This window comes from Puma concolor, chromosome A1, assembly GCF_028749965.1.
Source record: "Puma concolor isolate L17-30 chromosome A1, mPumCon1.1.hap2, whole genome shotgun sequence".
In the NCBI taxonomy this organism is placed as follows: Eukaryota; Metazoa; Chordata; class Mammalia; order Carnivora; family Felidae; genus Puma; species Puma concolor.
Window position 1 is genome coordinate 82,452,736 of NC_141667.1, and position 13,429 is coordinate 82,466,164.

General features: G+C 37.7%; 1 protein-coding gene and 1 long non-coding RNA gene across 4 annotated transcripts in view; one reads left to right on the forward strand and one right to left on the reverse strand.

The window, feature by feature from the left end:
• LOC147584262 (uncharacterized) overlaps positions 1-13,429 on the reverse strand; it is a 175,108-nt gene that overhangs the window by 148,778 nt on the left and 12,901 nt on the right. For all 3 annotated transcript variants that reach the window (XR_015247185.1, XR_015247146.1, XR_015247112.1), the window contains exon 2: positions 11,022-11,135. This is a non-coding gene — a long non-coding RNA (uncharacterized LOC147584262). The remainder of the gene's footprint in view (positions 1-11,021; positions 11,136-13,429) is intronic.
• BEX4 (brain expressed X-linked 4) lies at positions 3,274-3,653 on the forward strand. Its single transcript, XM_086718814.1, is given in 1 exon segment — positions 3,274-3,653. A coding segment is annotated over 1 exon segment (354 nt). The 5' UTR covers positions 3,274-3,299.

Below are 13,429 nucleotides of genomic sequence, written 5' to 3' on the forward strand. Positions count from 1 at the left end.
ACCTTGTATGTCTTTTTCAGTACTTTTCATTCGCAGAACTTACATGAGTGTTTGACATTCTAGCAGATGGTCAATAAAATTTTTTTTAAATGAATGTACAACAAAGAACAATTATCATCTTGGCTAGTAGGATGGTTTCACTGGCACTGGTTGCTTGCACTTCACCAAAAATTCACATGTACCAGTAGGTTCTTATCAACTAAAGAATCCTAACCAATGGAAAACTACTATTGTGTATTGTAGTGACTTCATTAACTCAAGTGTGTTATTTTATAATTAGTTTATACTCCATTTTCTGAGGATTATCATTAGAGCACTAATAATAAATGTATTGAAAGTCTTGTTTCATAAATTTGAAAAGCTTTCATTGGTTTTCTTTTGGTTTGATACATGAAAAGATATATCTGAAGCTAAATGGTTTCTTGGATAAATTAAAAATCCAGTCAAAATGTGTTGTCTCCTCACATGAAAAAATGCTCCACATCACTCATCATCAGGGAAATACAAATCAAAACCACAATGAGATACCACCTTACACCTGTCAGAATGGCTAACATTAACAACACAGGCAACAACAGATGTTGGCGAGGATGCGGAAAAAGAGGATTTCTTTTGCATCGTTGGTGACAATGCAAGCTGGTGCAGCCCCTCTGGAAAACAGTATGGGGGTTCCTCAAAAAACTGAAAATAGAACTACCCTATGATCCAGCAATTGCACTACTAGGCATTTACCCAAGGGATACAGGTGTGCTGTCTCGAAGGGACACATGCACCCCCATGTTTATAGCAGCACTATCAACAATAGCTAAAGTATGGAAAGATCCCAAATGTCCATCACCAGATGAATGGATAAAGAAGATGTGGTATATATACAATGGAGTATTACTCGGCAATCAAAAAAGAATGAAATCTTGCCATTTGCAACTACGTGGATGGAACTGGAGGGTATTATGCTAAGTGAAATGAATCAGTCAGAGAAAGACAAATATCATATGACTTCACTCATATGAGAAATTTAAGATAAAAAACAGATGAACATAAGGGAAAGGAAGAAAAATAATATAAAAACAAGGAGGGAAACAAAACATAAAAGACACTTAAATATAGAGAACAAACAGAAGGGTGCTGGAGGGGTTATGGGAGTGGAGGATGGGCTAAATGGGTAAGGTGCATTAAGGAAGACACTTGTTGGGACGAGGACAGGGTGTTATACATAGGGGATGAATCACTGGAATCTACTCCTGAAATCATTGTTGCACTGTATGCTAACTAAGTTGGATGTAAATTAAAAAATAAATTAATTAATTTTTAAAAATAAAGCTGAAGTTAAAATTTAATAGCATTTTTTAAAGGCAAAAAAATGTGTTATCTTCCTATTGACTTGATAGGAAACTATTAATATCAGTTAGCCTAGATGAATCTGAAATGAATAGAAAAGGATTAATTGAGGAGGAAAGTTTTTGAATTTATAGAAGGTTGAAAATATTTAACTGCATACTTGGGTGAGATGTTAGAATACCACACACCCCATTCGGGAAACCAATTATAAGGTGTATGAATGGTCAGATCCAATTAATTCTACAGTAAAACCATGTAATTACAGCTTTTACTCATTTTGATTGATTAGAAAGAGAAGATTAACAAGATTACAAATCATGAGCCAGAAGAGAGAAATTGTATTACCTCTAAAAATTTTTAAACAAATTTGACCAAAAAAAGGGTCCTAATTTTAAATTACCAACTCTAACTAGGGAGGAAAACACATCAAACTAAATTATAACCTGTGTCTAAACATTAAAATTTTATAATTCAACTAGAGGTAGACTTGCCATACAGAGAGATGATTGTGACTTGCTTTTCCATCCCCTCATAAGGAAGAGCAAGAGTGATCTCAAGTGCATGGAGAGGGGAAAGAATAATTGCAAACAACTGGCATAAGATCTTGTTCACAGCTATGCAACAAATGTCTGTGGATTGGTTAGTTAATAAACTGTGCAAATTAGAGGATGAACTTCATAGCAGTAACCTGACCTGCTAGTGTATGGTCCAGGAAGAATCAGAACCAGACTTCCTTTATTGAAACAGAACCAAATAATCAGACCAGAGGAAATTGCTAAGTTTGGGCAGCCCAAAGAGACTCTCAGGAATCTCAATATCTCTCTGCATAATGTCCTCTGTGCTATTATGCTTGATAGCATGTCCTTTATCCAGAGTCTCTGAAGTGGCTACCTTCATGAGACTTGAGTTCAAGATGAATCACTTAGTAGGCACGTGACTTTAAAAAGTTGACCTCTCAGGGTGTCTGGGTTTCTTAGTGGGTTAAGCATCTGGCTCTTGATTTCGGTTCTGGTCATGGTCCCACCGTTTAATTTGTGAGTTTGAGCCCACACTGGGCTCTGTGCTGACAGTGTGGAGCCTGCTTGGGGTTCTTTCTCTCTCCTTCTCTCTCTGTGCTTCCCCTGCTTGTAGGCATGCGCGCTCTCTCTCTCTCTCTCTCTCTCTGTCTCAAAATAAATAAATAAACTTAAAGAAAACTTAAAAAAAAAACCCGTTGACCTCTTCAGTTTAAATTCCTAAACTATAGGGGCACCTGGGTGGCTCAGTCAGTTGAGCATCTGACTTCGGCTCAGGTCATGATCTCACAGCTTGTGAGTTCGAGCCCCACACCAGGCTCTGTGCTGACAGCTCAGAGCCTGGAGCCTGCTTTGGATTCTGTGTGTGTGTCTCTCTCTCTCTGGCCCTAACCCACTCACATTCTGTCTCTGTCTCTCTCAAAAATAAATAAACATTAAAAACATAAAAATAAATTCCTAAACTATAACAATGAAAATAGAAATTCAAATACCTAATAGATTTTTCATGTTCAAAACAGCAACTTACATAAAGCCTTTTTCATATTGTAAAACTTCCATACAATGTAAATTACTATCCCATGTACCAAATAGTTACCAATATCCTCTAAATGCTGTCATAATATCTATCTCTTCTAGACACATTTTCAGAATTTCTGGTATTAGTATTTGAGTGTATTCCAATTGGGTTACTATATTATCTATTTTATGCCAAATGTTAAACTTCTGCAATTTAATTAAAATTCCTTGTCCAGACCTAGCCATCGCTTGCTCCATTGCTCCCTTCTCAGTACCTGCTCTGGGTGTCCCTGAGGGTGTGTGGGCCAGGGGTGGGCCCAAAAAGTAGGAGGCAGAAGGGAACCAGGTGTGGGCATCTAAGTGTCTTAGCACCGCAACGGTGGTTAGAACTAGGAGAAGGAGAAGACTGCAAAGATAGGCCCAGGAGCAATGGTGTCCAAAGAGAAACAAGGGGTGAAAAATGTCAACATGGAAAATGCCTAACAGGAAAATGAAGGAGAAAAAGAGAGCCCCATGCAGGACAGAGAGGAATTATGCAGTTTGGGAGGGAGTGAAGGCCAGAACTGTGGAGGAAATGTCAACCTGGAGTGAGTGACATGACTTGTCCCTAATTTTTGATGAGCCATACCTAACAAGCATATTGATCACAATGAAGTGGGAGATGTTGTGGGAAAGTTCCTAGGACAGATGATGTAAATCAGAAGAAAGAGTAAGGAGCAGCATAGGAGGCACTTCCAAACTCCTGAACCTGATAATTATTATGACTTTTGCCTTATACCTTGAATGCTAAGGTTTCCCTGAGGTTAATAACGTGGCCTATGTTCTATAAGCTTGTAGTTTTGTGATTTACTTTTTCTGTAAACCTTTTGGTGTTTCCACTTAAGAGTTTGTAATTATTGTTTTGTCTCAGTGTAAAACTTACTGTCCATAGGGCAATTTCAACCAGTTTTGGGAAAAACTATTCTTTTCATAATATGATATTAATAAAGCAATTTAAAAAGCAATCTCGGGAAGGGTGCCTGGGTGGCTCAGTCAGAAGAGCATGAGACTCTTGATATCAGGTTGTGAGTTGGAGCCCCACCTTGGTGTAGACATAATATATGTGTGTGTGTGTGTGTGTGTGTGTGTGTGTGTATGTATATGTATATATATGTGTGTATATATAATGTAGAGATTAATATATATATTTTTAAAAATTCCTTGTCAATATCATTATTCCAGTGACAATTTTTCTTGTACTTTTTGCAAATTGTTCAGGTTTTATGTCATAGTACCGAACACATTTGACATTCATGCAGACCCTTGTTAAATCCCACAACTGCAAATAATATAGTATGAAATTTCTACCATTTTAGGTGCTGCATTACCTCCAGTTTAACATCTCACTCTTATCAGTTCTTGTGCAGTAGATCTTTGTCACTTTTTGGGGCCACCCCAAATCTTTTGAACATCTTGAGCAATCTCAAGCTTTTTTGTCACACTTCCACAAAGTAGAAGCCAGAAACTTACTTTCCTAGACACCAGGTACCTATTTTACTATGACTACCAACAAGAAACATCCCCATGCAACTTGGATTCATAAGAGAACACTGTGAATTCATAAGCAGAAACCACCTAAAATTCATCTTCTGGTGAGTATAGTTGGATAGGTACCCAGCATTTGGGTGCAACCATGGTAGAAATTCTGGCATCCACTGACCAGAATCAGCAATGGAAGTTACGGTATCTGTGTTGAGTAATGATGGCAGTGTGGCTTCAGCTGGAGCAATCAGTAGTCTTCTTTAGGCACTGTTCCTGAATGCATGGCCTCTAAGCCTGATTCCTTGGCTCTTCTAGAGAATCTATGAACTACACGATATTCTTTAGTAAATTCCTTTTCTGTTTAACTGAAAAGGAATTTGTTTTTTGCAACTTAAACAACAAATATATATGACTATGAATTATTATTCTCTGTATTTTTTAATTTATTCTGAAATATTTAAGACATGTACAAAAGCCATTTCTTTTTTACTCTTAGAACTTCTCCATACACATCCATCACTGGAGGTAGCAACTAGCCTTCTTCTTGCAGAAAGATGGTCAACATTTTACAAGCATAGAGGCCTATAAACAGAGATGGAAGGGCACTGAATTGGTGGTGATACTCACTCACTTCCTAGGAGACTTGCTCCCACATCCCAGCTTCATATGTGGAATTCATACTTTAGATGCTGGATTACTCTAAACCAATTACATTTGGGATCACTAATGAATAATCTAGAACATCATATTCAATGATCCCAATGGTCTATACTACTAATACAAAACCTGCAATTAGGTTTATTAATTTCTTAGAAATCTGAATGCATGGAGGAGGACAAAAAGTTTGGGACTTGCATGATCTACCTTCTTGTCTACACTATTTGAATCAACCCCATGTGTGCCAATGTTACTCTGCAGTTAAACTATCTACAGTTAAGGGGCGCCTGGGTGGTGCAGTCGGTTAAGCGTCCGACTTCAGCCAGGTCACGATCTCGCGCTCCGTGAGTTCGAGCCCCGTGTCAGGCTCTGGGCTGATGGCTCAGAGCCTGGAGCCTGTTTCCGATTCTGTGTCTCCCTCTCTCTCTGCCCCTCCCCCATTCATGCTCTGTCTCTCTCTGTCCCAAAAGTAAATAAACGTTGAAAAAAAAAATTAAAAAAAAAAAAATCTACAGTTAAGTATTCAACAAACTTTTTGAAAATGAAAATAATTATAAATTCCATCATTTTAAGATACAACTCAGAAGCTTTCCCTTCTAAAAGAAGATATTTGTATGGAACACTTAAGTCATTTGCTTTGGTGGCTCCTGAATAGCCTGTCAAAGCAGAGAGCTGTCCCAGGACACAGAAATTGAGACATGACCTGGAGGACACACTGCTAGAAGGATGGACAGACCCACTGCTGTGCAAAAGGAGACTCATTCTGGCCTAAGAGAGCTGATTGTTGAATTTTCAAGAATTTCTCAAATGATTTGTGAAACACTGCCATTATTAAAAACTAAATCATAGAAATTTACAACTAAATTCATTAAAAATAAACAATAAATTCTCAAACATATATTACAATAATCTTAAAAAATTCAAAAATCATCATTTTCTTAATTATTTTACTACATTTATTGTTATCCCTGCTCTTGGGGTTATTTACATCTACTGTATCTGAATGGAGAAAATACTGTGTAATGGGGTACTCCTGCACTTTTCTCTCCAATTGCGTATGTCGTTGACACCATGCTTAAGTATTTATACCATGGAAATTGACAAAAGCTACCAGTCAGGGCTTGATTGATTGTTTTGTTAATTTTCTAGATTTAAGAAAGTGATGAGAAGTTAATGAATAATGAAAGTGAGAAAATGTGAAGAATGTAGATTAAATCAAAAAGGTGTCATCTTTATGAGTAACTAAAAACAAACAAAAAAACCCAAAAAGCTTCAGGAAATGTTCTTACAGTATTCAAAAATTATTAGCTACTTCAGCATCCATTCATGCCGTAGATGAACTGAAATTCTGACGCAGGTCTTCGCTGAGTCATCCTTGTTTTATCTGTTAATTCACATGAAAATACAAGTGATGTTCATGTCAAGACTATGTTCTTTCATCAGTTGCAACCATAGGTTGGCTAAGAATACTAAGAATACTAGAATACTAAAAATCAATAAAAGCAGTCCATAAGAATCAACTAATATAAAATTTACAATAAAGAATATTTATACTTGGTTATTTGTAACAAATCTTTTATATATACCAGAAGACTTTATAATAAATGTATGTACATACACATGAATTTATTTCCTTGGCAGCACACCACGGGGTAGATGGGCATTTACTTAGCAAGGGAAAAAGAAAAACTTATATACCCTAATCAGTACTTAAAAAAAGAAAAAGGGGATGGAAGGAAGGAAGGGAAGCAGGACTGGAGGGAAGACATGAAACATAAATGGAAACAATACATACAATTGATTCTTACATTATATGACTCTTTAACATTCTTAGTATATTTCCATATAGACTTAGTCCATCTCTACCCTCGCACCCCCCCCCCCACCCCTGTCACACACACACACATTCTCACCAGTGAACAGGCCCTCAATCCAGCTGTGGCTCAGGTTTCTGCTCTACCTTTTTTCTCCATTTCTTCTGTCTTCCCTTACCACCAACCCAAAGACAAAGTTTCTTTACCTAGTGGGAAAAAAGACTGAGGAATCTGCTGAGTTGTCAGATTTCCACTCACACTTTCTCCTCTCCTATCACCCACTTGCCTGACCACTCTCAGAGCCTTTCATTTCTCCTCAGCCACTTCTAATCTTCTCAAAATCAAAATATTTATAAATATAACCATTAAATGGCAGTAACTTCAGTACCAAACCATGTGTACATCCCTTCTCCGAATTCCCAATTTTCATGTCTCACCAAGGCTCCCTTAGCCTTCCTCATGTCAGTCCTGGACCATTCCAGGATCTATTTCCCACTACAACACCTGGTACTTCTTCCTAACTCACAGACTCAGTGCAAAAAGAGAGAGAAAAATGGAAAATATTTGATCCAGGCATATAACATTTATTCACATTCTTGGCCAACCCAAGACAGGACTGCAACCAGGTACCATTTGTTTGCTTCTTTGTTTGTTCTGTCTATTTCCTCTACACACCCTCCTTCTGCTTTCTGGTTGATCATGTTCTTCATTAAAACTACTTCCAGACTGTGGGAGACTATGTCTGTCTGTTCTCTTCTGTGCCCCCATTGCACAGAACAAAACAGAACTCGGTGAGTCAACCATCTTCCTGATCTTATCTTGTAATGCTTCCTCCAGCAAATCTTACTCCTCATGGGTTCTACTGTTTTAGATTCTGCTAGATGATGGGCTAGCCAGATCAGTTGTCCAGACTGGAGCCAAAATGAGGTTGTACCCTGAATATAGCTTCATTTTAATCCATAGGAAAGAGTACTTCAGCTCTTTCCTTTTTATGGCAGTTGACACTCTATACCTTATATTATATTTATATATGACTATGTCTCATCTCCCACACATCTCTGTGAGCAAAGGACTGATATATTTACTTTTTCTATATTCTACATAGCTTGTACACAAATGTACTCAATACATTTTATCACTTGAGTAAATTATACATACATCTATCTATCGATCTATCTGTCTACCTACCAAGCAATTGGTAGATAAGAGTTTAATAAGGACAAATTAATAGAAGGAAAGTAGCATTAGAAAGAAGGCTACCTACTGTCACCACAGGTAAGGTTAGCCCTACCTACACCAGCCTCCCCAGGTAGGGAGAGAGGAAGGCACACAGCAGAAGGTGCTAACGCAAAGGGTCTCCCAAGTACCTAGACTGTAAAGAATAAGCATGGTCCACATCCTCTCTGCTGTTTAGCTCTGAACATGTTGTGGGGATTTCATTAGCATTTTTAAAAAATTACAGTATATTCACCACAGTGGAATCTCATGATTTAATTTTTTTCTTTTTAAGTCTAAAGGTAAGTCCATATCACACTTTAGCTGGGTCCTAGACTTTGGCCAGTTTGAGCACACCTGGCAAGCAAAACAGCTGGCTTGAACAACTGAAGGTCACAAAATGCAAAATTATGAGTGCTACTAAATCTAAGCATTAATCATATAATCAGGGTAATTAACCTAACTTTCAACACACAGACTGTGGCATGAAATAAAAACAACTGCCATTTATTCTACATTCTCCTCACTAAGGGCAGCATTATCTACTTAAAGTAGTGCTGACAATCATTTTCATGAAATACACATTTATCAATCTTTCATAGGAAATCTGTGATTAACTGCAGCATCTACTTCTGCTTACATATCAGATGTCAGTGCTTACTGCACATTCATATGATAAATATAAACCATAAATCGTCAAATGTGCTGTCACCAGTGTTCTCATAACAGTAACCCTATGGGAGAGAAGGCCGCTGTGGCAGAACTGTAATTTACAGTCCTTACCCAGGACAGAAACATAAGATTCTTGATTTTTCATTTCCTGTATAATTACCGCCCATCCCCCTTAATCATATTATAATAGATCCTTAAACATAATGTGAGTAAAGACCTCTGGTCCTGAGAGCAAATGAAATGATGGTGAAGGTGGCATAGAGATGCAGTTATTAAAAACAGGTTAAACAAGGATCCTCCTAGCATTTCAGATCGGCAAAAGAAGCAGTCAAAGGCTGTTGCTGACAGACACAGATTGTATGATAAAAAAAACAATAAAAGGCATTGAAATAAAATTCACTGTAAGTCTTCCCTGGATCAATCTGTGCTTACCAATCCATGACTGACTCTTTTCATGGTCTCCCGTCTCTTTGGTTAGTCATAAGTCTTTCCAGGATACAGACTGGATATGGGTGGCTGCAAAGGTGTGGCAAGATCTTATTTAAGTCCTAGTTGTCATGGTTAGGCCAGTTTTTGTCTCGAGATTTTATTTGGTTTTTGCTTGTTTGTTTGTTTTTCCACTGGTATTATATTTCAAGAGCTGCAGTTTGTTTCTTTTGTGCAATTTTTGCCCTGGGAAAATTAAGAGTAAAGATTATATATGGAACCAATTGGAGACTTCCTTGATCAAAATCTGTTCTTTAGATGAATGGTTATTATTGCTGTCATGCCCTAAATCCACCTGCTTGAGTAAAGAAAACATTTAAAATAATCAGCTTATATTATGTTTACAGGATATGACATTTTGATTTGTATTTTTTATGCATCTATTTCTGTAAACACCATGGCTTGCACACAAAGGCTCAGAAAGTAAAAAATGCTAACATAACACAACCAAGAAAAGTGAGAAAGCCAACTGCTGGTGTATTGGGCTGAAAATTTTTGAACTCAGCTCTCAGCTGAAGTTCTCTTTATGAACAATGCTTTTGCTGGCAGTTTCATGCTTCTTGTGTGTAGCCAGCTCCCTGCTGCCATGATGTTGTGAGTGTGGCATCCGTGGCACCCCGACCTGCTGTCTGAGTGGTGTAACAGAAGGATGGTTTAGGACATCAGGCCTCTAGAGCCAGTGAGTATGCTTTTGGGAGTATGTCTTTTGGGAGTTTTCTAAGAAGTTTTTCCAAATTCAAAACATCCATGGTCAAATTAGGACAGCCTTCTCAAACTCAGAGAATATCCTTCTGGGAGATTTGCCAGATCAAATACTATCATCCAAATTATAAAGCTGGAGCAATCTTAGAAATTATCTAGTCCAAGCCCTTCCTTTACAGATGAGATAATCACGACCCGTGGAAGTTAAGTGGCTTGCTGCTGATCACACAGATAGGGCAAAACCAGACAAGATTCCAGGTCTTTCTGGTCCAAGAAACAGTTAAACGAAATGTTCTGTTATAAATTGAAAATAATATGTCTTAATTTTGGAACTTAATAGTTTTTTCAAACCATTCGAAGGAGGGGGTGTGAACATAATCTAATGAAATCAACAAAAAACAATTCAAGATACAGTAGAAGATTTTTCACAAGGCAGTACACAAAAAATTTCCAAATGAACTGCGTAAACAGTTTTACAACACACATATTATTTTACTAGTAAAAGTATAAAATATATTGTAAGACTTACAGTATTCAAATAATTTTTATGGGTAGAGGAATTTTAACAAGTTAAGGCCTTTGCTTTGGCAACTAAACCCGGTGACATGCAGTTTAAAAATATCACAGAAACTAGGTTTGAGGGGATTGTGCCCCCCAGGGGGGCCTTTGAAAAGAAGGTGTCTGAGAAATTCCAGTCAATTCATCAAGTAGCATAACGAGATGGTGAATAATAAACTTCTTTATCTAGTCCATCATTATGTTTAATTTTTGGACTTTGAAAAAGAGACACAACCAAGATCAGAGAGTGGTTTAAAATATTTTATTTCTTCAATGCCAACATGCTTAATTATTTCTCCCTAATTGGAGCTCAAATTCAGAGAGTTATTTGAAGTTTATTCATCATCCAAATTACATATAACTATTTTTTTTTCTTCAGAAGTTTGTACCATTTTTAAGACATCCACACATTTCTCTAAATTCGGTGGAAGAGACAGTATACTAAAGAAATGAATGTGATTATAGGCAATGAAATCACAGGCTGGAGAGAGATCAAGTGAAATCAATAGAAAATAAATTTCCTGACCTGTGTTCCTTTGAAGGCTGAAGTAGGAAAAGAGTCACTACAGATACATTTCTGTCAGTCCATTTTTAACAATTCTGGTGCTGCCCAGGCGTCATATCATCTCATGAGTTAGTCCTAGGACCATAATGACATAGGCTATTAGGCTTCAGGGGTAAGTTCAAACAGCAACGTGTTAATATTTGGTCACACGGTTGCCCTAATTAAATGGATGCCTTCTTGGAGCTTCAGTGAGTGATTCCACGAGTTGGAAAGACAACCCTGAGAATGTGTAAGCAATATGTCAGTAATCAGTAACTGGAGGCTAGGGCTTAATTCTGGAAAGCTCCAATGACCAACATGATACAAAATATATTTAATAATATTTACTTTCCCTGTATGTTAAAAGATCAAAAACTCCCCTTCGAGTTGATAAATAGCTGTGGTTCCATACCCCCTCACACATCCTTCAGTGATTTCTCTCACACTGGACTCTCTGCACACAGAGGGATTGTGCCTGGCACAAGGCCCAGTTGCATCTCTAGGTCATAGAGTGTCAGATACTTTGAATGTTACTGCTGGTAGAAGTTTCTGAAGCCATACAGAGGCCACAGGGGACTTAGGTTTGAACAAGAAAAGTCCTAAGAGGGTCTTACCCAGGTTGAGGGGAAGGTGGGAAAGAAGAGTTGAGGAGAAAGAGGATTTAACCTATGTGTCACAGAAAGCTGCCTGGGGGCAGGTATGGGGCATCTATGAGGCAGGCAGGAATGTAGGAGAGTGGACCGGGCCCCTCATTGACTGTGGGAAGTGACACAGCATGCCCAAGGCAAGAGCCACCGAGATTTCCTTCTATACACACCTCTCCCAGTCTCTAATAATCCCACGAGTTTTTATGAAAATTTATGTGAAAAAAGGTCTGACAAAACATGAAAGGGAAAATTTGTCTTCTTTTTTAAAATTTATATTCTTAACTTGGCCATGACCATATTTCCCATTATTTCCCTTCAAGCTGAATTAGTTATGAAGGTATGGAACCAACCAAACATACTACTTATTTAAAACTGTACAGCCTCTCATGTGTGATGGGCAGGGACCATCCATTGCTCTGGGAGACAGGCCACCATTATCCCTTCCTACTAGTTCCTATCATTCATTTTTTTTAATGTTTATTCATTTTTTTGAGAGAGAGAGAGCGTGCACGAGTGGGGGAAGGACAGAGAGAGAGGGAGATACAGAATGTGAAGCCGTCTCCAGGCTCTAAGCTGTCAGCACAGAGCCTGAAGTAGGGCTTGAACTCAGGAACCCCAAGATCATGATGTAAGCCGAAGTTGGATGCTTAACCAACTGAGCCACCTAGGCTCCCCCTATCATTCTTTTATAAGGAAACATCACTCATCTCTTCTGTAACCAAGAGTGGGTACACACATGTTGTAAGACTTTTTAAATTTAGATAGAATGTTGGTTCTTGTCCATAATCCCTATCCACAATACTAAAAAATGAAAATAAAATTTAAAAATTCCTTAACCCATTGGCAGCAAAATCTGAACTATGGAGAAGAAGAGATCAAACTCCCATGCAGAAGAATACTAAATAATTCAGATGCTCCACCCTCTAGGACAGGGAACATAATCCCCCACTCCTTAAGTATAGGTCATGCATAGTGACTTCCCTTCCAAAAACACAGAATGAAAAGGGAAGAAAAATGTGTAGCTTTATAGTGTGAAAATATGACAAAAAATACCACAGCCAGGTAATCAAGGTCAACATTAACAGTGATAAGTCATGCTAATAGTATGTACCCTTCAGATGTGATGAGAATGGCACTCTCCCTCTGTGGTCAAACCCATAACCCCAGTCTAATCTTAAACCATCAGACAAATCCCAACTGAAGCATAGTCTATAAAATATCCAACATAACAACAAAATGTAATGGAGTGGCCTAGATGGACTCGAGGAACAGAAAAAGGATATTAGGTAAAAATTAAGAAAACATGAATCAAGTATGAACTTTAGTTAATAATGATGTATCAGTCTTGGCTCATTAATTATGGCAAATATGCCATAGTAAAGTAAGATGATAACAATATTTAAAACATAGGGGAACTGTGTACTATCTTTGCAAACTTTCTGTAAATCTAAAACTGTTCCAAAATATAAAAATGTATTAAAAAAAATAAACTGACCTGGATTAACATGAGGCTATGTATGCTTTTTACTTATCACATAGTGATCAACAGGTTTTGCTATGAAAATGCCAATGTATTTAATAACATGGCCCTGCCTCAAATATTCCCAGTGTAATGCAATATATGGTTTATATACGTATTTCTACAATCCAAAAAAAAGGTATTAATTCGGGAAACATCTGGCCCAAAGGTTTCAGATAAGAGACCATATACCTGAAATACTGTTAGTGCTAATAATGTAATTA